Consider the following 26,781-nt stretch of genomic DNA (forward strand, 5'->3'; position numbering starts at 1 on the left):
GGCGGTGGAAAGCATCTTGTCCGGGAACTTTACCATCTGGTTTGGGAATTGCTCTGCCAAGGACAAGAAGGCTCTGCAGAGAGTAGTGCGTTCGGCCGCCGAACACACTATGGGAACTTCACTCACCCCCCTGCAGGAACTATACAACAGGAGGTGCAACTCCAGAGCAAACAAAATCATGAGAGACCTCTTCCACCCCTGCAACGGGCTGTTCCAGCCGCTACGGTTAGGCAAACGCCTCCGTTGCCATGCAGTGAGAACAGAGAGGTTGAGAAGGAGTTTCTTCCCAGAGGCAATTCGGACTGTAAACACCTTTCTCACCAGGGACTAACTGTACAGAACGTTTTTCCTTCTATTATTTATTATGTAAAATAATATGTGTGTTATGATTGTGTTTATAATTTGTTTGGTTGTTTTGTTGTTCCGCGAGCATTGCCACTTTCATTTCACTGCACATCTCGTATGTGTATGTGACAAATAAACTTGACTTGACTTGACTTGTGCATGCCAGTTAGAAGCCTATTTGAATGAAAAACACTCATTTTGAAGACATGTTATAGGGAGTTACTTCCAGTCAATCAGTGTCCTCTGCTGTGAAAGACAGTACAGGTAGCCAGAGAATACGGTGCCCGTCAGGTATGGAGCAAGTGTGACGCTGCGCTTATTTACCTTTTTCCATTTTCTTCTTCTTTTTCTTCGCAAGCCCAGCTGCTTTGTCCTTTCTCTCATCTAAAAGCACTTCTGCGGGACAAAAAAAGTATGTTTTGTGATCAAAGCGGATTAAACGCGTTAGCCTTTGCATTAGTCCCTCCAGCGAATGGTATGTTAGCTTTCATAGCAAAAGGATTTGAGTATAGGAGCAGGGAGGTTCTACTGCAGTTGTACAGGGTCTTGGTGAGACCACACCTGGAGTATTGCGTACAGTTTTGGTCTCCAAATCTGAGGAAGGACATTATTGCCATAGAGGGAGTGCAGAGAAGGTTCACCAGACTGATTCCTGGGATGTCAGGACTGTCTTATGAAGAAAGATTGGATAGACTTGGTTATACTCTCTAGAATTTAGGAGATTGAGAGGGGATCTTATAGAAACTTACAAAATTCTTAAGGGGTTGGACAGGCTAGATGCAGGAAGATTGTTCCCGATGTTGGGGAAGTCCAGGACAAGGGGTCACAGCTTAAGGATAAGGGGGAAATCCTTTAAAACCGAGATGAGAAGAACTTTTTTCCACACAGAGAGTGGTGAATCTCTGGAACTCTCTGCCGCAGAGGGTAGTCGAGGCCACAGTTCATTGGCTATATTTAAGAGGGAGTTAGATGTGGCCCTTGTGGCTAAGGGGATCAGAGGGTATGGAGAGAAGGCAGGTACGGGATACTGAGTTGGATGATCAGCCATGATCATATTGAATGGCGGTGCAGGCTCGAAGGGCCGAATGGCCTCTACTCCTGCACCTATTGTCTATGTTTCTATGACATCCTTGTGATTGAGGCAGTGCAGTGTAGGTTCACCAGATTGGTCCCTGGGATGGCGGGACTGTCATATGAGGAAAAATTGAAAATACTAGGCTTGTAATTTCTATGTTTCTTCTACGCCCTCTGCCCTCCGTATAGCCCCTGGGTCCTTCGTACCAACACAATGTCAATTGCCTTCTCCCCACAAACGATCCTTTTGTTCTCCCCATCACCTCACCCCACTGGTTGATTTGAACCATCTCTTTCGAGTACACTACTAACCACGACTGTTTATCACTGACGGACGTATCAGGTCACCGAAAATATTTGCGGTGCTATGTCGCATTGGCGCGTGCGGTGTTTTTCCAAGTGTCGCAACTTTTGTTTTGTCGCCGCTGGGTTTTGCAATGTTCAAAATCTTTTGGCGACCCTGATGTGACGCCGGCAGTCGCCAAGTGGGACAGGCCCTTAACTTTAATTTCTGTAGGATCTTTGACCTAACATGTCCATATAACCATATTGTGGCGGCTCCTAAGGGTCGTGCCATTAAATCGCCCCGCGCGGCCTAAAATGGCCGTGGGACTTATCATCACCCGCCTGGGGCTTGGACATCGGGAGAGAAATTGAGAACAGGGGAGAGAAAAGACTTTGCCTTCCATCACAGTGGCTTCACTGTGATGGATGTTTGTGTGAATTTAATTGTGTGTATGTCTGTAGGACATTGTCTTTGTTTGTATGGCTGTGGAAACAACATTTCGTTTGAGTCTCACTGAGGCTCAAATGACAATAAATTTGTATTGTATTGTATTGTATTATACTGCCGAACCCCTCGGCACAGGAGTGGCGCAGTCTGGAGGCGGTCCTTAGCCGGAGGGTATAAAAGGCAGGGTTTGGGTGCCATCTTAACCTGGTTTCGTCTTCCCCTGAACCGGGAGGAATTAAAATAAAGTGCTTCTCAAACTTCAGACTACTTGCCTCATTCTGAGACCCACGCACTACATTGGTGACCCCCGACGCTCCATTGGCATCATGGTGGAGACAGAACAAAGCCCTACCTCCTCACACGCCAGCCCGACCCTGTCTCTGGACGCGGTCTCCGTGAAACTGCCCAGCTTCTGGACCACACGGCCGCTCATCTGGTTCCAGCAGGCGGAGGCCCAGTTCAACCTGCGGGGCATCACGGTCGATGCCACCCGCTTCTATTACCTGGTGGGAGCCCTCGACCAGGATGCGGTGGAAGAAGTATCGGACTTCCTCGCAGCCCCCCCGGACAATGATAAATACCTCGGCCTGAAACAGCTCCTGCTCCAAATTTACGGACTAAGTAGGATGGAGCGGGCAGGTAGGATCCTGCATATGGTGGGCCTGGGCGACCAGCGAATATAACAATTACAGCACGGAAACAGGCCATCTTGGCCCTACAAGTCCGTGCCGAACAACTTTTTTTCCCTTAGTCCCACCTGCCTGCACTCATACCATAACCCTCCATTCCCTTCTCATCCATATGCCTATCCAATTTATTTTTAAATGATACCACCGTTTGTTTTCTTTTCTGACGTACCAGCTGAGTGTTACCAGCACTTTTGTGTTTTACTTCAAATGTACGGCAACTGCACATTTTAATGTCGATTTTCATGATGGAATTTAAACTCTTTCCAGATCATGCCTCTGAAGATAGACAAAAATGCTGGAGAAACTCAGCGGGTGAGGCAGCATCTATGGAGCGAAGGAATAGGTGACGTTTCGGGTCTAGACCCGAAACGTCACCTATTCCTTCGCTCCAGAGATGCTGCCTCACCCGCTGAGTTTCTCCAGCATTTTTGTCCACCGTCAGTTAATTAATGAAATCTGGAATTAAAAATAATTAATAAAGTGCAGGACGAAAAATTGTTGTGAACAACAATACTTTAGAAAGAAAAGGTAGACAAAAATGCTGGAGAAACTCAGCGGGTGCAGCAGCATCTATGGAACGAAGGAAATAGGCGACCCTTCTTCAGGCTGCGGGGAGAGGAAAGGGAAAAGGAGACAGCCCGAGGGCTGAGGAAGGGGAGGAAAGAAAGAAAAACCTACTGCCTTTACATCTTTCAGCCAATGCGCCTTCAAACCCGTACCAATGTGGTTTGCTTTTTATTGGCCCTTAGGAAGTTGCTCAAGGAAGTTAAGCAGGAAACTAAGTGCTATTCTCTGCATTGTGTTTATTTCCAATATCCGGGAGCCGGAATGTTTTGCTTCTCCGGCGTGCATGAAACTGTTCCCAGCACACCCCTCCCATCCCGCCACTCGCCACTTTGCTGTTCTTCATCTTTTGACACAATTTCCAGGAAATTCACACTCGACTGAAAAGCTTTCAGCACCACCCACCGTCCAGTTTAATAACATCCTTCCGATAGCAGGGTGACCGATACCGAACGCAATACTCCAAATGCGGCCTCACCAACGTCTTGTACAACTGCAATATAGCGTCCCAACTTGAATGAATGAATGTTTAAGAAAGAACTGCACATGCGGGAAAAATCGAAGATAGACAAAAATGCTCCAAGGGCCGACTAGCCGACTCCTGCACCTATTGTCTATTGTCAATTGTGATTGAGGCAGTGCAGAGTAGGTTCACGAGATTGATCCCTGGGATGGCGGGACTGTCATATGAGGAAAGATTGAAAAGACTAGGCTTGTATTCACTGGTGTTTAGAAGGATGAGGGGGTGATCTTATAGAAACAGAGGCAGTGCAGCGTAGGTACACGAGATTGATCCCTGGGATGGCGGGACTGTCATATGAGGAAAGATTGAAAGGACTAGGCTTGTATTCACTGGGGTTTAGAAGGATGAGGGGGGGGGGGGATTCTTATAGAAACATATAAAATTATAAAAGGACTGGACAAGCTAGATGCAGGAAAAATGTTCCCAATGTTGGGCGAGTCCAGAACCAGGGGCCACACACACACAGTCTTAGAATAAAGAGTCAATTTAAAAATGAGGCGAGAAAAAAAACGTTTTCACCCAGAGAGTTGTGGATTTATGGAATTCCCTGCCACAGAGGGCAGTGGAGGCCAAGTCACTGGATGGATTTTAGAGAGAGTTAGATAGAGCTCTAGGGGCTAGTGGAGTCAAGGGATATGGGGAGAAGGCAGGCACGGGTTATTGATAGGGGACGATCAGCCATCATCACAATGAATGGCGGTGCTGGCTCGAAGGGACGAATGGCCTACTCCTGCACCTGTTGTCTACAAAGGGAACAACATTTAGTGCAAGATAAACTCCAGTAAAGTCCGATTAAAAATAGCCCTGGAGTCTCCAATGAGACCACTCTCTGGCCGGTGAGACTTCACTCTCTAGATTTAAAACATCTACAGATTTAATACTGAGCTTGCTAACAGCTCCCACATCTTCTGAACAAGTGCCAGGGAGCCATGAATAGTGGAGACAGGACTAAGGAAAAGCAGGCTGCATCCACTTACCTTCGTCCAGTTTTCTTTTCTTCTGCTGAGACGGAGGGACAGGGGATCTTTCCTCTTCTCTTTTCTCTCCTGAAGAATGGAAGAGTTTGATGAACGAGACCCAGTGTGATTTCCACCTGCTAAGTCAGTCCCCACCTCCATGACTCCTACCAAGATTTCTAACTGGACCTGGTGCTACTTCTCCTGATCATCACACAAGAAAGTACTATTCTTCAGGAGTGCGGGCAAAAATGCTGGAGAAACTCAGCGGGTGAGGCAGCATCTATGGAGCGAGGGAAGTAGGCGACGTTTCGGGTCGACACAACAACTGGCACATGAGGCTGAATAAAGGGCCTGTCCAACTTCCATGACTTAATTCAAAACCTCTGCCAAGTTTAAAGGAACTTAAAAATTTTTTTTTTTTTTTAAATCAAGATAGTGGCAATCTACGAACAACTCTGACCTTCCACGACCAAGAACGGAACTCACTATCAAAACATGGAGGGGACGGGGGACACAATTTTTTGGCGGCCACGCCCGCATGCGCACGCTCACACACACGCTCGAGGCTTCGGAGGCTCAATCCAGCGCTAAAAACGGCGATTTTAAAATCGGGATCACAAAGACTTGGGGCCTCTCAAAACATGGGGGGGGGGACGTGTCTCCTCTGGCCCTCCCGGGTTTTCCGCCCCTGTCCACGACTATGTTCACGAACTCCTACGAGTATGTCTACGACTTCCCATGGCTATTTCGATGCCCTCCTTACGAGTAAAAAGTTGCAATTTCTTTCATCCTGACCATTTTTTTTTTTTACTCAGGGACATTTTTCATCGGGCTGGAAAAAAACCGTCCCGACTTACCTGATGCCACGAGTACCTATGGCTAGCATAACGAGCCGATACGATATATCAACGAACTCCCACGGACTCGTTACGAACATTCTGGGAGTTTGAATCGAGGGGAAAACCCGGGAGAATTTGTGAATTACCTCGTGAAAGTGGGACAGGCCCTTAAGGAATCACACTATGGCAGGCTCTCCTGGCCCTACTTGACCAATGGGCTTGAAGACAAGGCATTTGAGCTTTTTCCTCACAGCACCACAGACCCGGTTCGATCCTGACCTCGGGTGCTGTCTGTGTGGAGTTTGCACATTCTCCCCGGTTTCCCCCGACATACCAAAGACGAGCGGATTTGGAAGTTAAGGTTTGTAGGTTAATCGGCCCTCTGTAAATTGCCCCTAGTGTGTAGGGAGTGGATGAGAAAGTTCGACAATGTAGAACTGGTGTGAACGGGTGGATCGATTGTTGGCATTGTCCACAGGACGGGTGGGGGGGGGGGGGGGCTCTGGCACACGAGACCAAGGGGAGGAGAGAGACCATGGAGGGGATCTCTGGCGTAGGGACCACAGGCCTAAAGAATTGCCTACATAAGTGAGAGTTTATACAGATCACATACCGGGGACTATAACTGACATCAGCCCTCAGACCAAACACGACAAGGCCACCATTCTAACCGCAGAGTGACCGACTCTACTGAAGAAGCCAGAGTACAATTTGTGACGTTACCTTGTATCATTGTTTTCGTCGTGATTGGAGATGCCGAAATCTTCCTGCTTTTCTTAGTTGCAGCCACTTTCGGGAAACAAAAACGAAAATAACCGTGTGAGTACAGCGTGAGGAGGGCGTCCATTATGGACAATAGTAGCAGGAGTAGAGGCCATTCGGCCCTAAGAGCCAGCACCGCCATTCAATGTGATCACGGCTGATCATCCCCAATCAGTACCCCTGTTCCTGCCTTCTCCCCATATCCCCTGACTCCACTATCTTTAAGAGCCCTATCTAGCTCTCTCTTGAAAGTATCCAGAGAACCGGCCTCCACCGCCCTCCGAGGCAGAGAATTCCACACACATGCAACTCTCTGTGTGAAAAAGTGTTTCCTCGTCTCTGTTCTAAATGGCCGACCCCTTATTCTTAAAATGTGTGTGGCCCCTGGTTCTGGACTCCCCCAACATCGGGAACATGTTTCCTGCCTCTAGCGGTAATCCATTGAAGGATTTTCTTTCCCCATCAACCTCCCACTTTTACCAATGCTTTATCCACCATCATCAACAAGCAACTTGGCAGTATACAAGAATCCAGTGAACCTCTCTCCTGTTTAACTCTAGATCGGGATCAGACCTTCCTTCTATGGTGAAAAATTCAGAGGTTCACTTCAACTTGGATCAGTTAATATGAACCACCATGTCACCTCCGTCATAGAGTGATACTGTGTGGAAACAGGCCCTTCGGCCCAACTTGCCCACACCGGCCAACATGTCCCAGCTGCAATAGTCCCACCTACCCGCGTTGGGTTAGACCTCTAGGGGCCAGTGGAGTCAAGAGATATGGGGAGAAGGCAGGCACGGATTATTGATTGGGGACGATCAGCCATGATCACAATGAATGGCGGTGCTGGCTCAAAGGGCCAAATGGCCTCCTCCTGCACCTATTTTCTATGTCTATGTTTCTCTGTTTGGTTCACATCCCTCTAAACCCGTCCTATCCATGTACCTGTCTAACTGTTAACCTTAAGGGGTTGGACAGGCTAGATGCAGGAAGATTGTTCCCGATGTTGGGGAAGTCCAGGACAAGGGGACACAGTTTAAGGATAAGGGGGAAATCCTTTAGGACCGAGATGAGAAAAACATTTTTCACACAGAGAGTGGTGAATCTGTGGAATTCTCTGCCACAGAAGGTAGTTGAGGCCACAGTTCATTGGCTATATTCAAGAGGGAGTTGGATGTGGCCCTTGTGGCTAAAGGGATCAAGGGGTATGGAGAGAAGGCAGGTACGGGATACCGAGTTGGATGATCAGCCATGATCATATTGAATGGCGGTGCAGGCTCCAAGGGCCGAATGGCCTCTACTCCTGCACCTATTTTCTATGTTTCTATGATAATGGGGAGAAGGCAGGCACGGGTTATTGATAGGGGTCGATCAGCCATGATCACAATGAATGGCGGTGCTGGCTCGAAGGGCTGAATGGCCTCCTCCTGCACCTATTTTCTATGTCTATGTTTGGTCCACATCCCTCCAAGCCCGTTCTATCCATGTACCTGTCTAACTGTTCCTTAAACGTTGGGATAGTCCCAGCCTCAACTACCTCCTCTGGCAGCTTGTTCCATACACCCACCACCCTTTGTGTGAAAATGTTACCCCTCAGATTCCCATTGAATCTTTTCCCCTTCACCTTGAACCTATGCCTGATGTGGGCCTGTGGTTTACAAGCTGAATAGACGTTTGCCTTCAAGTAAACCAGAAAGACCATGCTGAAGCTGGCTAGAGAAACACAACAATGTAACAGGAAAAGTTTTTTCGAAAGCGTACCTCGTGAGATTCTCTTCTTTATGAGACATGCTGAACACCTCCTGCTCGTGCTAAATAAAACTGCTTTTGAAAAAGAAAAATAAAGAGCTGAACATTTTGCGTGAAAGAAAGCTTTTCACTCATTTACACACGTTTTAGTCCAATGACATAAAGAGCTTTACAGCAAGACACCACGGATAAATGAGTGATGTTGACAAAATGCTGGAGTAATGGGCTTGTCCCACTTATGCAACTTTTTCGGCACCGGTCAGAGGTCGTCGCAGGTCGCTGAAAATTTTCAACATGTCGAAAATCCAGCGGCGACCAGAACAAGGTACGACTCTTTGGGCGACTACTCACGCCCGTACAGGCTTCACCCCGCGACATGTCACCGGGATGTCGTCCATATGGTCGTGAGTCGTCTCCTCAGTCGCCCAAAGAGTCGTAGCGTTTTTCTGGTCGCCGTTGGATTTTTAACATGTTGAACATTTTCTGCGACCTGCAACAATCTATGGCAGGTGCTGGCAGTCGCGCCCATAACTCAGCGGGACAGGCAGCATCTCTTGAGAGAAGGAATGGATGAGGTTTCGGGTTGAGATCTTTCTCCAGACTCCGACCCGAAGCATCGCCCATTCCTTTGCAGAAATACAGTTGCAACTTGGCTTCTATTTTTATACTTAACTAGACCAAGTGCAGACCCGTTGGGTCTGCTCCCCCAACGCAGCCGTTCCCTACCCGTAGCCCCCACGGGAGACGTGGTCCTCCAACTCAAGCGGCTCAGGAATCAGCAGTGCGGCTTTTTTTAAAATGGCGTCTTTGAGGCGAGATGCGGGCGCGAGCAGCCGTTATGGTCGCTGGCCAGCAGGAGGCGACAAAATTAATGAGTGGGGGGGGGGAATGATTTTATAAAAATGTGTACATAAACACGACAAAATTAATGAGGAGTGGATACCACCTGGGTATTGCGTACAGTTTTGGTCTCCAAATCTGAGGAAGGACATTATTGCCATAGAGGGAGTGCAGAGACGGTTCACCAGACTGATTCCTGGGATGTCAGGACTGTCTTATGAAGAAAGACTGGATAGACTTGGTTTATACTCTCTAGAATTTAGAAGATTGAGAGGGGATCTTATAGAAACTTACAAAATTCTTAAGGGGTTGGACAGGCTCGATGCAGGAAGATTGTTCCCGATGTTAGGGAAGTCCAGGACAAGGGGTCACAGCTTAAGGATAAAGGGGAAATCCTTTAAAACCGAGATGAGAAGAACTTTTTTCACGCAGAGTGTGGTGAATCTCTGGAACTCTCTGCCACAGAGGGTAGTTGAGGCCAGTTCATTGGCTATATTTAAGAGGGAGTTAGATGTGGCCCTTGTGGCTAAGGGGATCAGGGGGTATGGAGAGAAGGCAGGTACGGGATACTGAGTTGGATGATCAGCCATGATCATATTGAATGGCGGTGCAGGCTCGAAGGGCCGAATGGCCTACTCCTGCACCTAATTTCTATGTTTCTATACTTGGAATGAAAAGTGAAATCTCTACCGAATGGAAAAAATCTCGGAGTTTCTGGGTCTGACGTTGGCGTGGCAACGAATCAAAGGCTGGCAGCCACAAGTCAGAAACACACACAGCCAGCCAGCCACAGAGTTTTAATATTATATAGAAGATGTCCCAATCAATGAAGGCAAACATGCCATACACCTTCTTTACAAGCTGTGCACTTGTTGCCACTTTCAGGGAGGTATGGACTTACACCTCAAGATCTCGCTGTACATCAGTGCTATTAAAGGTCCTATCATTTACCGTATACTTTCCTCTTGAAATTGATCTTCCAAAATGCATCACATTTGTTAAGACTAAATACAACCTGCCATTTCCCAACCCAAATTTCCATCAGATCTAAATCCCTGGGATGGCGGGACTGTCATATGAGGAAAGATTAACAAAACTAGGCTTGTATTGACTGGAGTTTAGAAGGATGAGTGGGGGGGATCTTATAGAAACATATCAAATTATAAAAGGACTGGACAAGCTGGATGCAGGAAAGATGTTCCCAATGTTGGGCGAGCCCAGAACCAGGGGCCACACAGTGTTAGAATAAAGGGGAGGCCATTTAAGACTGAGGTGAGAAAAAAAACGTTTTCACCCAGAGAGTTGTGAATTTGTGGAATTCCCTGCCACAGAGGGCAGTGGAGGCCAAGTCACTGGATGGATTTAAGAGGGAGTTAGATAGAGCTAGTGGAGTCAAGGGATATGGGGAGAAGGCTGGCATGGATTGGGGACGATCAGCCATGATCACAATGAATGGCAGTGCTGGCTCGAAGGGCCGAATGGCCTCCTCCTGTACCTATTTTCTATGCTTCTATACCCTGCTGTATCCTTTGACAATCTTCCCCATTATCCACAACTCAATCAATCTTCTTCTGGAAATTTAGTCCCTAGCCGCAGAATATTGTGACAGAGATCAGCGCAGTGGTGCAATGGTAGAGTTGCTGCCTCATGCCCCTGTCCCACTTAGGAAACCTGAACGAAAACCTCTGGAGACCAAGGTTTCCGTGCGGTTGCCGGAGGTTGCAGGTAGTGGAAGCAGGTAGGGAGACTGACAAAAACCTCCGGGAACCGCACGGAAACCTTGGGTGGGGCGCAAAGTCTCCAGAGGTTTCCGTTCAGGTTTCCTAAGTGGGACGGGGGCATTACAGCGGCAGAGACCCAGGTTCGATCCTGACTACGGGTGCAGCTTGTACAGAGTTTGTATGTTCTCCCCGTGACCACATGGGTTCCTCCAGGCACTTAAAACAAGAATCAAGAAAGCAGCTACATACACGACCTATGAACTCTTTTCTTCTTTGTCCGAATCACGGAGCCTTGGTCCAAGTCCATTGGCAGTTGTTTCTTCCCAGGGGCAGCTTTTAAGCACAAAGAGACAAATTAGAACGTAACAAGAATACTTTGGAGAACACTCAATCTGCCCACGATGGAGTGAGGCTCGATGAAGATTGCAACCTCTACGGCACGGAGGCGCAGCGGGTAGAGCTGCTGCCTCACAGCACCAAAGACCCAGGTTCCATCCCGACTGTCTCCTCAGATCCTGGTGAACTTCTACCGCTGCACCATCGAGAGCATCCTTACCAACTGCATCACAGTATGGTACGGCAACTGCTCTGTCTCCGACCGGAAGGCATTGCAGAGGGTGGTGACAATTGCCCAACGCATCACCGGTTCCTCGCTCCCCTCCATTGAGTCTGTCCAAAGCAAGAAAGCAAGCGTTGTCTGCGGAGGGCGCTCAGCATCGCCAAGGACTGCTCTCACCCCAACCATGGACTGTTTACCCTCCTACCATCCGGGAGGCGCTACAGGTCTCTCCGTTGCTGAGGAACAGGCGGCGGCTGTCACTCTACTCAACAACGTACCTCGGTGACTGCCAATCACCACCCCCCATCGGACACTTATTATTATTTATTCAAATCATTTGCTATGTCGCTCTTCAAGGGAGATGCTAAATGCATTTCGTTGTCTCTGTACTGTACACTGACAATGACAATTAAAATTGAATTGAATTGAATCTACGGGTGCTTGTCTGTACATTCTCCCCGTGTGTTTTCTCCGAGATCTTCAGTTCCCTCCCACACTCCAAAGACGTGCAGGTTTGTACGTTAATTGGCTTGGTGTGATGGTAAATTGTCCCCAAGTGTTAGTGTGCAGGGATCGCTGGCCGGCACTGACTCAGTGGGCCGAAGGGCCTGTTTCAGTGCTGTATCTCCAAATTAAACCAATAAATTCAAGGCATTTTCACCAAGGAAATGCAGTGAGTTGAGGATGGTTATGGTTTTGTTTGTGATATATACTGTATCAGCTACGTGCGGTAGATAGCATGCTTATCACAATTGGTTGACAAGGGAGTTATCCAATAATCATTTTAACATTGGCGGTTACTGGATTCAGCCTAAAATAAATCTTTTATTTGATGCCCATGCATGTCAATAGACAATAGATGCAGAAGGAGGTCATTCGGCCCTTCAAGCCAGCACCGTCATTCAATGTGATCATGGCTGATCATCCCCAATCAGTACCCCGTTCCTGCCTTCTCCCCATATGCCCCGACTCCGCTATCTTTAAGAGCCCTATCTAGCTCTCTCTTGAGAGTGTCCAGAGAACCGGCCTCCACCGCTCTCTGAGGCAGGGAATTCCACACTCACAACTCTGTGTGAAAAAGTGTTTCTTCATCTTCTTTCTATATGGCTTACCCCTTATTCTTAAAGTGTGTGTGGCCCCTGGTTCTGGACTCCCCCAACATCGGGGACATGTTTCCTGTCCTCCAGAGATGCTGCCTGACCCGCTGAGTTACTCCAGCACTTTGTGTTCTATCCGTTTAATGTAATGTAGTGTTGGTTTTCCCAAGTAGCATGGGACATACAACAGAAATCAGAAAATAGGTGGGTAAAGTTATCAAACTACAAAGACAGGGGAGGCTGAAGAGGAGGTGAAGCAATACGCTGGATAGGCTTGTGGGAAAATAGGAGCTGTTAGAGGGAATGTCTGACTGAACCTAATGAAGAAGTCAACAATTCATCGAAGGGATTTATCGCAGTCGCTTCCATCGAGGGGATCTATCGCAGTCGCTGCCTCAAAAAGGCTGGCAGTATCATCAAATCAAAGACCCACACCATCCTGGCCACACACTCATCTCCCTGCTACCTTCAGGTAGAAGGTACAGGAGCCTGAAGACTGCAACAACCAGGTTCAGTAATAGCTACTTCCCCACAGCCATCAGGCTATTAAACCTGGCTCAGACAAAACTTTGATTATTAATAGCCAATTATCTGTTATTTGCACTTTATCAGTTTATTGATTCATGTGTGTGTGTATATATTTATATCATAGTATATGGACACACTGATCTGTTTTGTAGTAAATGCCTACTATGTTCTGTTGTGCTGAAGCAAAGCAAGAATTTCATTGTCCTAGACAGGGACACATGACAATAAACTCACTTGAACTTTCTTCTTGTCTTCTTGGTTTCTTGGTCCTCCAAAATATTCCAAATGGAATTTAAACTGGAGGTGGTGAACTATATTCCACATGGAATTTAAACTGGAGGTGGTGAACTATATTCCACATGGAATTTAAACTGGAGATGGTGAACTATATTCCACATGGAATTTAAACTGGAGGTGGTGAACTAATTCCACATGGAATTTAAACTGGAGGTGGTGAACTAAACTGGAGGTGGTGAACTATAAACTTGAACTACATGTTAACTGTGGCTGTCAATAAAGATTAATTTAGCCAACATACTTGTCAAAGGTCCCTGAATCTTCTCCGGCCGATGCAACCGCAAGGCGTGGCCCAACAATTCCTCGCCATTATTCCGCAACGCTTGGTTTAAATCGTTTTTGGTGAGAAATGTTACACGGCCACGTTTTCTAAAGGTATGGTGAAAGGCAACAAACAAAAAACAGCAGTTATAGATACATGGGAGCTGACTATGTTTATTGTTACTGCATTCCTAGCATCATGATGGATAATTAAGAGATAGCGTACACTGTTCCACATTAAACACTCAACAATGTAATAATATAGGCATGTTGTTCATTCATTGAATCAGCCTGAAGAAGGATCCCGACCTGAACGCCACCTTCCATAAATGCTGCCTGACCCACTAAGTTAGTCTGGCATAGAAACATAGACAGTAGGTGCAAGAGTAGAGGCCATTCGGCCCTTCGAGCCTGCACCACCATTCAATATGATCATGGCTGATCATCCAACTCAGTATCCCATCACTGCCTTCTCTCCATACCCCCTGATCCTTTTAGCCATAAGGGCCACATCTAACTCCCTCTTAAATATCACCAATGAACTGTGTGGCCTCAACTACCTTCTGTGGCAGAGAATTCCACAGATTCACCGCTCTCTGTGTGTGAAAAATGATTTTCTCATCTCGGTCCTAAAAGATTTCCCCCTTATCCTTAAACTTGTTCTGGACTTCCCCAACATCAGGAACAATCTTCCTGCATCTAGCCTGTCAAACCCCTTAAGAATTTTGTAAGTTTCTATAAGATCCCCCCTCAGTCTTCTAAATTCCAGCGAGAATCTAGCATGTTGTTCATTCATTCAATCAGCCTACAGAAGGGTCCCGATCTGGACGTCTCCTCTCCATTCGTTCCATAAATGCTGCCTGACTCACTAAGTTACTCTGGCATTGTGCGCTTTGCTCAAGATTCCCGCATCAGCAGTTCCTTGCACAAATTCAAGCAACTGTCGATATCGCTCGAAAACTCTCCACAATACTCCTTCAAACCTACCCTCAATTATACATTTGGCCACCAAAACATTTTTTTGTGAAACTCCATTGTTTGATCTACTCCGGCAGGGCCTTGGGAAGAATTGTATAAAGCAGAGCTGTTGAGTGTTGGGAGCTGCAAACCACGGGATTGAGAATTCAACGGCAACCACCGTGACAAGTTGTGGAAATCAGCAGATTTTTCCAGTTCAATGCAACCAGGTCACAAGTAATCCTCGGGTGTGGAAATCTACTTGCAGGATGAATGAACTGCAGATGCTGCATTACAAAAAAGACACACAGTGCTGGAGTAACTCAGCCGGTCAGCTCTGGAGGAGATGGATGGGTCAGGACCCTTCTTCAGGCTTTGACCAGCCCTCCTTTATTCTTTTCTCCTCCCCCCCCCCCCCAATCGATCAGTTTGAAGAAGGGCGCAGAGAAGATTTACAAGGACGTTGCCAGGACTAGAAGGTCTGAGCTATAGGGAGAGGTTGAGTAGGCCGATGCTCTATTCCTTGGAGCGCAGGAGGATGAGGGGTGATCTGAGGGGTAACTTTTTCACACAAAGGGTGGTGGGTGTATGGAGCTGCCAGAGGAGGTCGTTGAGGCTGGGACTATCACAACTTTTAAGAAACAGTCCTTGGTTTGGAGGGATAACGCGGGCAGGTGGGACTAGTGCAGCTGGGACATGTAGGCCGATGTGGGCAAGTTGGGCCGAAGGGCCTGTTTCCACGCTGTATCATTCTATGTCTCTAGGGGTCTATGTCTCTGTTCAATCCATTTGGGATAGCCACTTGAAATGTTAACAGTGGTCAAGGTGTCAGATGACACTTAATAGCCTTTGTATACTTTCCTCTTTGAGCTGCACCATAGCGGGATGGGCAAAACCAGAAGGGTCCCAACTTGTAACGTCACCAACCCATGGTCTCCCGAGATGCTGCTTGACTCGCTGAGTTACTCCAACACTTGGTGGCTTTTAAAAAAAATCATGACTTGCTCTGGCTGCTGAAGGACACAGAAGGAACAAGCAGAACATGGGGCTTTCATCTACCTGGATTTCATGATCCCAATTGAAGTGACCGACAATCTTTTCCGCACGAAGAAGCTGATGATGGCAATTTGCAGCTCACCAAAGCTCCTTGAGGAATCCAGGTTACTCACAATCAGGTGGTGACCTATTTGAGAGAGAATGCAACAACAAACACCATACTCAACTGAAAGCCCAAACACTGCGGAGAGAAAGGGAGAGAAGGGGGGGGGAGAAGGGGGGGGCGAGAAGGGGGGAGGAGAGGGGGGAGAGGGGGGGAGAGGAGGGGGGAGAGAAAGGGGAGAGAAAGGGGAGAGAAAGGGGAGAGAAAGGGGAGAGAAAGGGGAGAGAGAAAGAGGGGAGAGAAAGGGGAGAGAAAGGGGAGAGAGGGAAAGGGGAGAGAAAGGGGGAGAGAAAGGGGAGGGAGGGGAGAGAGAGGGGAGAGAGAAAGGGGAGAGAAAGGGGGGAGAAAGGGGAGAGAAAGGGGAGGTAGGGAGAGGGAGAGAGAGGCAGAGAGGGACGAGGAGAGAGAGGGAGAGAAGGGGGGAGGGGAGAAGAGGGGAGAAGGGGGGAGAGGGAGAGAGAAAGGGAGGGGGGGAGAGAAGGGGGAGAGAGAGAGAAAGGGGGAGAGGGGAGAGAAAGGGGGAGAGGGAGGAGAGAAAGGGGGAGAGGGAGAAAGGGGGAGAGGGGAGAGAGAAAGGGGGGAGAGGGGAGAGAAAGGGGGGAGAGGGGGAGAGAGAAGGGGGGGAGAGGGGAGAGAGAAAGGGGGGAGAGAAAGGGGAGAGAAAGGGGGAGAGGGAGAGGGGGAAAGAGGGAGAGAGGGAGGGGAGAGAGGGGGAGAGGGAGAGAGGGGAGGGAGGGAGAGAGGGGGAGGGGGAGAGAGGGAGAGAGAAAGGGGGAGAGGGGAGGAGATAGGGGGAGAGGGGAGAGAAAGGGGGAGGAGGGGGAGAGGGGGGGAGAGAGAGGGGGAAAGTGGGACAGCGGCTTTAGATACAGGGGACAGGGGAAAAGATATAGCTTCATTACCTGATTTGGTTACCTCCTTATGTTTTCCCACGTGATTCTCTTTTGTTTCTCCGCTCAGTTCTTCTGGAATTTCGGTCGCCTGCTCATTTGCTTCTTCGATGACCTTATCGTCCTCCTTTACCTCAGCCTTGAACACAGACGAAAGGGAACTCATGAGAAAAATAGGCCTAGTTTCACCAACACTTCCAACAATGAACCATTCTACATTTTCTTGCTCATTTGTCTTTTTCACACCTTACCCTTCCATATCTCTAGTTTCACCCTCCCCTGGCTCTCAGTCTGAAGAAGGGTCTCGACCCGAAACATCACCCATTCCTTCGTTCCAGAGATGCTGTCTGTCCTACTGAGTTACTCCGTCGTTTTGTATCTATCTTGGCGGGGAATGGTTCCAAATAGTGTTTAGTTTAGAGATACAGCATGGAAACAGGCCCTTCGGCCCACCAAATTGTTACTTAATTGAGTTTTATATTGGGATGGTTTGATTCATTTATTGAAAGATATAGCATAACAGCCCTTTGGCCCACCATCGATCATCGATTTAAGAATAAGGGGTAAGCCATTTAGAACGGAGACAAGGAAACTTTTTCTCACAGAGAGTTGTGAGACTGTGGAATTCGCTGCCTCAGAGGGCGGTGGAGGTCGGTTCTCTGGATACTTTCAAGAGAGTTAGGTAGGGCTCTTAAAGATAGCGGAGTCAGGGCATATGGGGAGAAGGAACTGGGGTACTGTGATTGGGGATGATCAGCCGTGATCACGTTAAATCGCGGTGCTGGCTCGAAGGGCCGAATGGCCTACTCTTGTATGTATTGGAGGAAGGGATAAAAATAGGGAGAAAATATGCTAGAAAGATGGAGAGCAAGGGTGGGGTGAAATCAGAGATCTCTTTTCCTTTGATGAGGCACTCCAGTGGTACCTGACTAGCAGGCCAGATGGCAATGAGGCCTCTGGAATTTAGAGGAAGTTTAGTTAAGTTTAGATATACAGCGTGGAAACAGGCCCTTCAGCCCACGGAGTCCGTGCCAGCCAGCAATCCCCGCTCACTAACGCTAACCTAAACTCACTAGGGACAAATTACAATTATATCAAGGCAAATAACCTACAACCCTGTATGTCTTTGGAGCGTGGGAGGAAACTGAAGATCCCGGAGAAAACCCACACAGGTAACGTGGAGAACATGCAAACTCTGTACAGACAAGCACTCGTAGTCAGGAACGAACCGGGGCCTCTGGCACTGTAACGGGCTCGTCAAGACGCCCGCACGTGCACATTACGCGCGCATAGAAACATAGACAATAGGTGCAGGAGTAGAGGCCATTCGGCCCTTCGAGCCTGCGACGCCATTCAATATGATCATGGCTGATCATCCAACTCAGTATCCCGTCCCTGCCTTCTCTCCATACCCCCTGATCCCTTTAGCCACAAGGGCCACATCTAACTCCCTCTTAAATATAGCCAATGAACTGGCCTCAACTACTATACCTTCTGTGGCAGAGAATTCCACAGATTCACCACTCTCTGTGTGAAGAGAAAAATGTTTTCCTCATCTCGGTCCTAAACGATTTCCCCCTTATCCTTAAACTGTGACCCCTTGTTCTGGACTTCCCCAACATCGGGAACAATCTTCCTGCATCTAGCCTGTCCAACCCCTTAAGAATTTTGCATGTTTCTATAAGATCCTCCCTCAATCTTCTAAATTCTAGTGAGTACAAGCCGAGTCTATCCAGTCTTTCTTCATATGAAAGTCCTGAATCTTTCTTCATATGAAAGCGTGGTGACGTAGGCAGTGATGCGCGATCGCGCGCGGCGCCCCAGGATTTTGGAATGTACAAATTCTTCGCGCGCAAATGACACCCAAGTGGGACAGGCCCTTAAGGCAGGATCTCTACCGCTGCCTCTGCCACTGAGTCGCCAAGTGGGATCTTTGCTACCAGCACCTCCCACCACAATCAAGCCTTCACTATATAACTATATAACCATATAACGGAAACAGGCCATCTCGACCCTTCTAGTCCGTGCCGAACACATAATCTCCCTTAGTCCCATCTACCTGCGCTAAGACCATAACCCTCCATTCCCTTCCCATCCATATAATTATCCAATTTATTTTTAAATGATAAAAACGAACCTGCCTCCACCACCTTCACTGGATGCTCATTCCACACAGCCACCACTCTCTGAGTAAAGAAGTTCCCCCTCATGTTACCCCTAAACTTCAGTCCCTTAATTCTCAAGTCATGTCCCCTTGTTTGAATCTTCCCTACTCTCAGTGGGAAAAGCTTTTCCACGTCAACTCTGTCTATCCCTCTCATCATTTTAAAAACCTCTATCAAGTCCCCCCTTAACCTTCTGCGCTCCAAAGAATAAAGCCCTAACTTGTTCAACCTTTCTCTGTAACTTAGTTGCTGAAACCCAGGCAACATTCTAGTAAATCTCCTCTGTACTCTCTCTATTTTGTTGACATCCTTCCTATAATTAGGCGACCAAAATTGTACACCATACTCCAGAATTGGCCTCACCAATGCCTTGTACAATTTTAACATTACATCACCCACTATTAAGGTCACAGCGGCAGAACCATGGGGTTAACTTGCTGGTCTCAAGCCACTAACCCAGGTAGTCTCAACTCTTCTCAGGATAAGGCCCTCTGTCCCTGATTGCTTGTGAAAGTGCACCTAAAAGGGGGGTAAATAAACAGAGAGAGGGAGATATCGAACGCTGGAGAAATTGGGATTGTCCACCGATTTATTCATATAAACTTGCCATCATTTTGAGCCACCTACCTTCTCAATTGTCTGCATTTTCAGTTCCATTCCCTCCAAGTCTCCTACACTTGGAGTCAGAGGTTCTGCCTCATTTTCATCGTTAACGTTTGATAGTGCATCGTCTGGATGTAAAATACATTATTATTAAACTTGAGCAATGCAAGGGTTAAACTGTGTGTGTGTGTCAGCTGAAATTGAGTCGTCAGCTAACAGCATGCTTGTCATCCAAATTAACAGCAAGCATTATGTGAAGAAGGGTCTCGACCTGAAACGTCACCCATTCCTTCTCTCCAGAGATGCTGCCTGTCCCACTGAGTTACTCCAGCATTGTGCGTCTGTCTTTGGGGTAAACCAGCATCTGCAGTTCCTCCCTTCACTACATGCCAAGCCTTGCTTTGGAAAGCAATTTGATGTTTTGGAAAGATGCTTAGGCTAACTTAGAAGGACCGTTAAATCACGAGGCTACCCACAAGGTCACTAAGATAAACCTTTACCTTCTCAGAGATATCTGTGACCAGCTCGGCATCGGATACGACAAATAACTCACGTTTTTTGGCACTAAGGAGGATAGCTAGCCTTTAAACAGAGTCACCTATTGTCCTTAGATTAGGGTAGCGAATGTGAGGGCAAAATCACCTCTGGCCTTTGTCTAACAACCTGCCTATTTAAAACCATCCTTCAACCTTTGAATTCAACCTTTGTCCTGCCCATTCTCCCTTCCCACTGTACAACCCCCCTACAAACTAGTCTGAAGAAGGATTCTTCTTTTCCCTTATTTTTTTAATTTATTTTTATTAGAAGCAAACATATTATGGTAAAGCATAGTTACATATTATAGTTAAAAAAAACATTTCATATACATCAAGCATACATTATTAAACTTTTCAATTGTCGATTAATTCTGCTTCTAGTGTTTATTTATGTAGATAGAAAGGGAGAGAGAGAGAGAGAGAAAAAAAGAATTGCAAATACCAAAAAAGATAAAAGGTGGGATTTCTTTGGAATTCTTTACACACAAGCTGGAGTAACTCAGCAGGACAGGCAGCATCTCTGGAGAGAAGGAATGGGTGATGTTTCGGGTCGTGTCTGAAGAAGGGTCTCGACCCGAAAAAACTTCACCCAATCCTTCTCTCCAGAGATGCTGCCTGTCCCGCAGAGGATCAGCAATAGAAAGATAGAAACATAGAAAATAGGTGCGGGGGAGGCCATTCGGCCCTTCGAGCCAGCACCGCCATTCATTGTGGTATCAATAGCCTTCTCCCCATATCCCTTGACTCCACTAGCCCCTAGAGCTCTATCTAACTCTCTCTTAAAACCATCCGTTAAATGATCGCAGTGAATTGCATAGAAGACTCAAGGGTCTATATGACCTACTCCTGAAGCTGTTCTTAGTGCCAGCAATATGTTCTGGGCCCGCCACATCGAAGCAATGGGTAAGAATGCACACAAATACTTCTACTTCCTTAGAAGGCTTAGGAAATTTGGCAAGTGCCCATCGACCCTCACCAACTGCTACAGATGTGCCGCTGAAAGCATTTTATTGGGATGCATCCCAGCATGGTTTGGGAACAGCTCCATCCAGCACTGGATGCAAACTGACCTTCCATCCATTGACTCCATCTACACTTGGCGTTGCCTCGGCAAGGCCACCAGCATAATCAAGGACCAGTTACATCTTCTCCCCTCTCCCATCAGGCAAGAGGTACAGAAATATGAAAACACCTACCTCCAGATTCAGGGACATTTTCTTCCCAAGTTATCAGGCAACTGAACCGTCCTCTCACCAGCTAGAGACCAGTTTTGACCTCCCATCTACCTCATTGGAGACCTTTGAAATATCTTTGATTGGACTTGCACTAGGCGTTATACCCTTTATATTGTATCTGTACACTGTGGACGGCTCGATTATAATTAGATTTGTTTATTGTCATTCAGACCTTTCGGTCTGAACAAAATTTTGTTTCCCTGCAGTCAACCATATAATTAAAAAAATGACAAAAACACACAATCAACAAAAATTTAACATCCACCACAGTGAGTTCACCAAACACCTCCTCACTGTGGTGGAAGGCAAAATCTTAAAGTCTTAATCATGTATAGTCTTTGCACTGACTGGGTTGCAGACAAAAACGTGCATCTCACTGTACCTCGGTATAAACTAATTTAAAACTAAGCTGATCCTTAACATTGGTCTGTTTAAGAAGGAACTGCAGATGCTGCAAAATCGAAGGTAGACAAAAATGCTGGAGAAACTCAGCGGGTGAGGCAGCATCTATGGATGCTGCCTCACCCGCTGAGTTTCTCCAGCATTTTTGTCTACCTTAACATTGGTGTAATGACTTGCCTGAAAATGAATAACAAACTAAAAACTGATTTGGTATGGAAAACATGCTTACTTTCAGCACATTCTCTGGGTTGATCCCAGCCCACTCGTACACCTATCATCTCCGAATTGGAAACGTCCATTCGATCAACTTGTGGCTCTTCGCTTCTAAACTCTTTCGACCCGAGCCCAGCGGAACACATCCCTCCAGTGACGTGCGACAATGGAACGGTGCTCTCTTCCGGCTGGAGACACCTGGCTGCTGAGACATCAACTTGCCCCAATGCGCAGTCTGTCCGTGAGGAGCTGCAGGATCTCCTCTTCCTCCTCCTGCTCCTCCTCCTCCTCTTCCGCAGCTTGTTTGTCACCGAGGGCATCAGCTCCTCTTGGGTTTCTGAGCCTGTTACAGTGGAGGGTGGAGTGCCACCTTGGTTGATGTCGGCAGTCTGTTCTTCCTGCCAGTCCTGCACCTTAAAGGCACCTTTTGGATCTTGAACCTTTGACTGAGAACCGACTGGCGGTTCCACTGCAACTGTGGCGACGTCTGAAATATCTGCCCGGGTCCCAGTCGCTGGGGAAGATTCTTCAACTGCTAACAAGGAGTCTCCATCGACGTCAGGGGCAGGCAGAGCTTTGTAACAATTGACCGAAATGCTCACCTGCTCTTCCATGCATTCTTCTGCTTCCAGCACCACCGAGTCTTCAGTGATAATTATATCGCCGGCTGTTTTAGCATCGTGGGAGAGATTCTCGTTGGACTGGAAGTCAATGCCCCTATTTTTTAATTCACAATTATCCAGCTCGTCCAAAGGCAAATTGAGTAAACCTCCCCCAGCGTTGAAATGTTCTATGCCAGAAGCCTCTGCACGTCGACATTCAGATTCCTGTTGGGACGTACTAGGATTCTCCACACTTACTGAGTTCTGTTCTTGTCGCAGCTCCAACTTCAAAGATAGATTGGGTTTATTTTTACACATCGTCGACCCAGGAACAGCCGAACTTCCAGCTTCAGACACACTGATTGGCAACTTAGCATCATCCCCAGCGATGGAGGACCCAGGTGCGTTTGTATCTTCATCTTCAAGTTTGAACACTGCTGATTTCCAAGGGGTTTGCTTGTCATCTTCAGGATCGGTCTCCTCTGGAGGAGGAATGGTTAATTTAGCATCTTCAGGCCCAGAGATGGCCCTCTCTGAATGAAATGACCCTCTATCGTCAAGCTCAGGGAACATTGACCTGGGACAGTCCAATTCTGCAGCTTCAAGCCTCGGGGCAATGCACCCTGCGTGGTTTGCCCCTTCCTCGTCAGGCTTGGAGACGGGCAATCCATGCTGAGGTTTCCTTTCAGCTTCAGTCTTGGAGACGATCGACTCAGGAAGGTTTGACCGTCCAGCTTCAGGCCCACAAATGGACACCCCCGCGCAGTTTAATTCTTCGCCGTCAGCCGCAAAGATCACTGACCCTGGCAGGTCTGTCCCTCCGCCTTTTGGCTTGCTCTCGGGATGGGATTTCCTCTCACCTTCAGGCTCGGAGGCTGCCGACTCCAGAAGGTTTGACTCTTTGGCTCCGAGCTCCGAGATGGCCAGATCAGGCTCGGAGATGACGGATTCAAGCACGTTTGTTTGCGGTGTCTCTGCCTCGAGGACGTGCGGACCAAGGTCGGTTGGCCCATTCGCTTCATGCTCGGATGTACACGGCTCGGGCATGTTTGTCTTTGCCACCTGCGCTGCTACAGTTACCCCATTGCCTGTAGATTCCATCTCCAGAAGCCCTTCGCTTCCAGAGGGCGTGGAATCATCGGGTTTAGTGGGTGGTGCCACGTTGCTGGAGATCGTCCCAAATTCTCCAGCGTCCTGTGCGCATTCACCCATGAGTTCCCGATTTCCTGTTGTTCCGTTCAACTCGCAGCTCTCCCCATTATTACCATTGCTACGCAAAATTGGCTTCTCCTCCTCCACATTCTTTGACTTCTTTACAAAGACATCAGTAATCTCACCCTGTTTGGAGCCCGGGGGCAGATATCCAGAACCTTCCACATGTGTTCTGTCCCCGTGGCCTTCGGGTGCAGGAAGCATTTCCGCACAGCACTCGCTCTCCATTGCCTCCGCCGTCTCTTCCTGTTTTCCAGACTCTTATTTTGCACGCAGATGTCCAAACACCACAGATTTCTAATCCTTCGTCTACTCGACGCAGTCTTGAAGCGGAACCCGTTGGGAGATCTTTGCGACGGGGTTCTGCCGAAGGGACTCTCTGAAAATCTTAGCTTTAGACCACACAGACGAAGAAACGCACCTCAAAGTGCATTCAGACTCCCACTGATGATTCGTTACCTCGCTGCATGCTTGCCCAATTTTTCTGGCCAAATCTTTGCTCAGCCTGCAGGCTACGTCCACCGATTACACGCTCCAGGGACCCGGGCCGCACCCAGTTCCTAGGCCAATCGGCGCCGCAATAAACCGTGCGACACTAAGACCCAGTTGATCCTGCGTTGCATGCACCGCTGCCACCTGTCACTTCTCATCAGGCAGTCAACATTCGCTCCGACAAAAGGGATTTTTTTTGCATTTTAAAACAAACATTTAGGTTCGGGTTTACGAAGGGGCGATCATAAATTTACACCAGGCACCACATTTTTACTCCATTCTTTGCTTCTCTCACTCTGCCGGGATGGGGCAGAACGTTGACCTAGTATGTCAATAGACAATAGACAAATAGGCAGCAGAGGTTATGTAACGCCCTCCAGGCGAAGTGGCCAGCTGTTGTCGAGGGCCATGAGATCCACCCCACCACCAGGGGGTCGGAGGGCAGTGCAGGCTCGAAGGGCCAAATGGCCTACTCCTGCACCTATTGTCTATTGCCTTGAAGCGGCTCCGTACAGGGGTCGGCCGGTTCAACGCCAACATGCATGGCTGGGGGCTGCGTCCATCAGCAGCCTGCATGTGTGTGGAGCAGACCAGCAAACAGCACGGCAGCACGTCATTTTCGACTGCACTGTCCTCCGCCCCCTGGTGGAGGGGTAGACCTCAGAGCCCTCGCCAACAGCACATTGAACTGGCCACAGCACCTGGAGGCCGTTACATAACCTCTGCTGACTCAAACGCACGGCAGTGGCGGCTCCTGATAGTCTCATCAATGCCATTCATAGAAACATAGAAAATAGGTGCAGGAGTAGACCATTCGGCCCTTCCAGGCTGCACCGCCATTCGATATGATCATCCAAACTCAGTATCCCATCCCTGCCTTCTCTCCATACCCCCTGGTCCCTTTAGCCACAAGGGCCACATCTAACTCCCTCTTAAATATAGCCAATGAACTGGCCTCCACAGATTCACCACTCTCTGTGTAAAAAATGATTTTCTCATCTCGGTCCTAAAAGACTTCCCTCTTATCCTTAAACTGTGACCCCTAGTTCTGGACTTCCCCAACATCGGGAACAATCTTCCTTCACTCTCTCCCCCTTCAGGTAGCCTTCCAATGAAGGAAGGACGGTCAAGCAGGGTAAGTAAGGGGGTATCGAAGCCTGGAGGGTGGGGCTGAGGGCAAATGGGATGACAGATCTTGGATTTAACATAAGAACGGAGACAGAAGCATGTTAGGGTCTCCCATGCTGGACAGGTCGAAGACAAACAGCGATCCACTGGTCCTCCAGGTTGGAGGTTGAGCACAGGGCCAACAACCCCTGTCTCGTAAAACAAATATGTTACGGAAACAGCAACTGAAGGAATCTACACTACTGAGTGGAGGACCTCCGTTGCTGCCCTACATGCCAGGAGGCATCATAGGCAGTAAGTAAGTAAAGATTGGCAGGTACTTCAACTCAAGTAGGACAATTACATATGGGATACTGATAGTCAAGGAGCAAACTTCCATGCCAGCCCCTCCGTTGGAAGACTGGTGCTCAGACGATTAGGATTTATGGGGTATGGAACTGAATCTTCGGCAGGATGCACAGAAACCTATTATCTGTCTTAAATATATTTTATGAATGAACATTCACCGATGTAAGGGCTGGGGAATTCCAAAGATCTTTCCCCAACTTTTTGTTTTTCTTTCCCTTTATTCGTGAGCTTGGAATTTTTTTTTTTTTTTTTTTAATGGGCAAAATGTGTTTTAAATTTATCAACCAACCTGACCTCCCGGTGGCTCAACACTTCAACTCCCCCTCCCACTCCGTATCCAACCTCTCTGTCCTGGGTCACCTCCATTGCCAGAGCGAGCAACACCGGAAATTGGAGGAACAGCACCTCATATTCCGCTTGGGGAGTCTGCATCCTGGGGGCATGAACGATGAATTCATCCAATTTTGTTAGTCCTTCCTGTCTCCTCCCCTTCCTCAGCCCTCCTGCTGTCTCCTCCCATCCCCCAGCCTTCAGGCTCCTTCTCCTCCTCTTTCCTTTCTTCTCCCCCACCCCCATCAGTCTGAAGAACGGTTTCAGCCCGAAACGTTGCCTATTTCCTTCGCTCCATAGATGCTGCTGCACCCGCTGAGTTTCTCCAGCTTTTTTGTGTAACCTTTGAGTTTTTAACTTCACTGTTACTATAAGAACATGCGAAATATGAACAGAAGAGGCCATGGGACCTTGAGAGCCTCCTCCACTGATCAATAACACCTCAAATTTCCTTTGCAGTTCCTATCTCTCGATTCCCATAAGATCCAGAATTCTCCCTCTGTCTTGAATGAACTGATAAGTCTCCAGGGGCGTATCGGGTAGAGATTCACCATGATCTGCGTGAAGAGATTTTATCATTAGATCTTTGGTTCTAGATTCCTCAGCCAGGTAAAACATTATCCTTTTGGTCTCACCTTTAAAAAAGTATCTACAAAAGTATCTATAAAAAGCAGTCTTCCAATATTTTTTGAGAGGGCGATAAATTCTTGATAATGCATAAGGGGCAAAAGCTTACCAGGGAAGGACAAAATGACAGCCATCAGCTTATTGAATAAAAGAACATGCTTGGCAAACCAGATGGTTTATACCTGTGACTAATTTGTTCCTCTGCAAGATTCAAGAGATTCAAGATTCTATTGTCATGCGTCCCAGATAGGACAATAAAATTCTTGCTTTGCTTCAGCACAACGGAATATCGAAGGCATGAATACAGAACATATCAGTGCGTCCATCTCTGATTAGAAACAT

General features: G+C 47.8%; 1 protein-coding gene across 1 annotated transcript in view; it reads right to left on the reverse strand.

Annotated features, from left to right (window-relative positions):
* Positions 1-26,781, reverse strand: part of LOC129693673 (uncharacterized) — a 75,277-nt gene that overhangs the window by 20,407 nt on the left and 28,089 nt on the right. Inside the window, exons 12-20 of the mRNA XM_055630456.1 lie at positions 19,339-19,442; positions 16,559-16,685; positions 15,557-15,680; positions 13,521-13,648; positions 11,048-11,131; positions 8,250-8,312; positions 6,450-6,515; positions 4,906-4,974; positions 670-741 (exon numbers count right to left, since the gene is read on the reverse strand). Of these exons, the coding sequence (XP_055486431.1) occupies positions 670-741; positions 4,906-4,974; positions 6,450-6,515; positions 8,250-8,312; positions 11,048-11,131; positions 13,521-13,648; positions 15,557-15,680; positions 16,559-16,685; positions 19,339-19,442 (837 nt within the window). The remainder of the gene's footprint in view (positions 1-669; positions 742-4,905; positions 4,975-6,449; positions 6,516-8,249; positions 8,313-11,047; positions 11,132-13,520; positions 13,649-15,556; positions 15,681-16,558; positions 16,686-19,338; positions 19,443-26,781) is intronic.

This window comes from Leucoraja erinacea, unplaced genomic scaffold, assembly GCF_028641065.1.
Source record: "Leucoraja erinacea ecotype New England unplaced genomic scaffold, Leri_hhj_1 Leri_385S, whole genome shotgun sequence".
NCBI lineage: Eukaryota > Metazoa > Chordata > Chondrichthyes > Rajiformes > Rajidae > Leucoraja > Leucoraja erinaceus.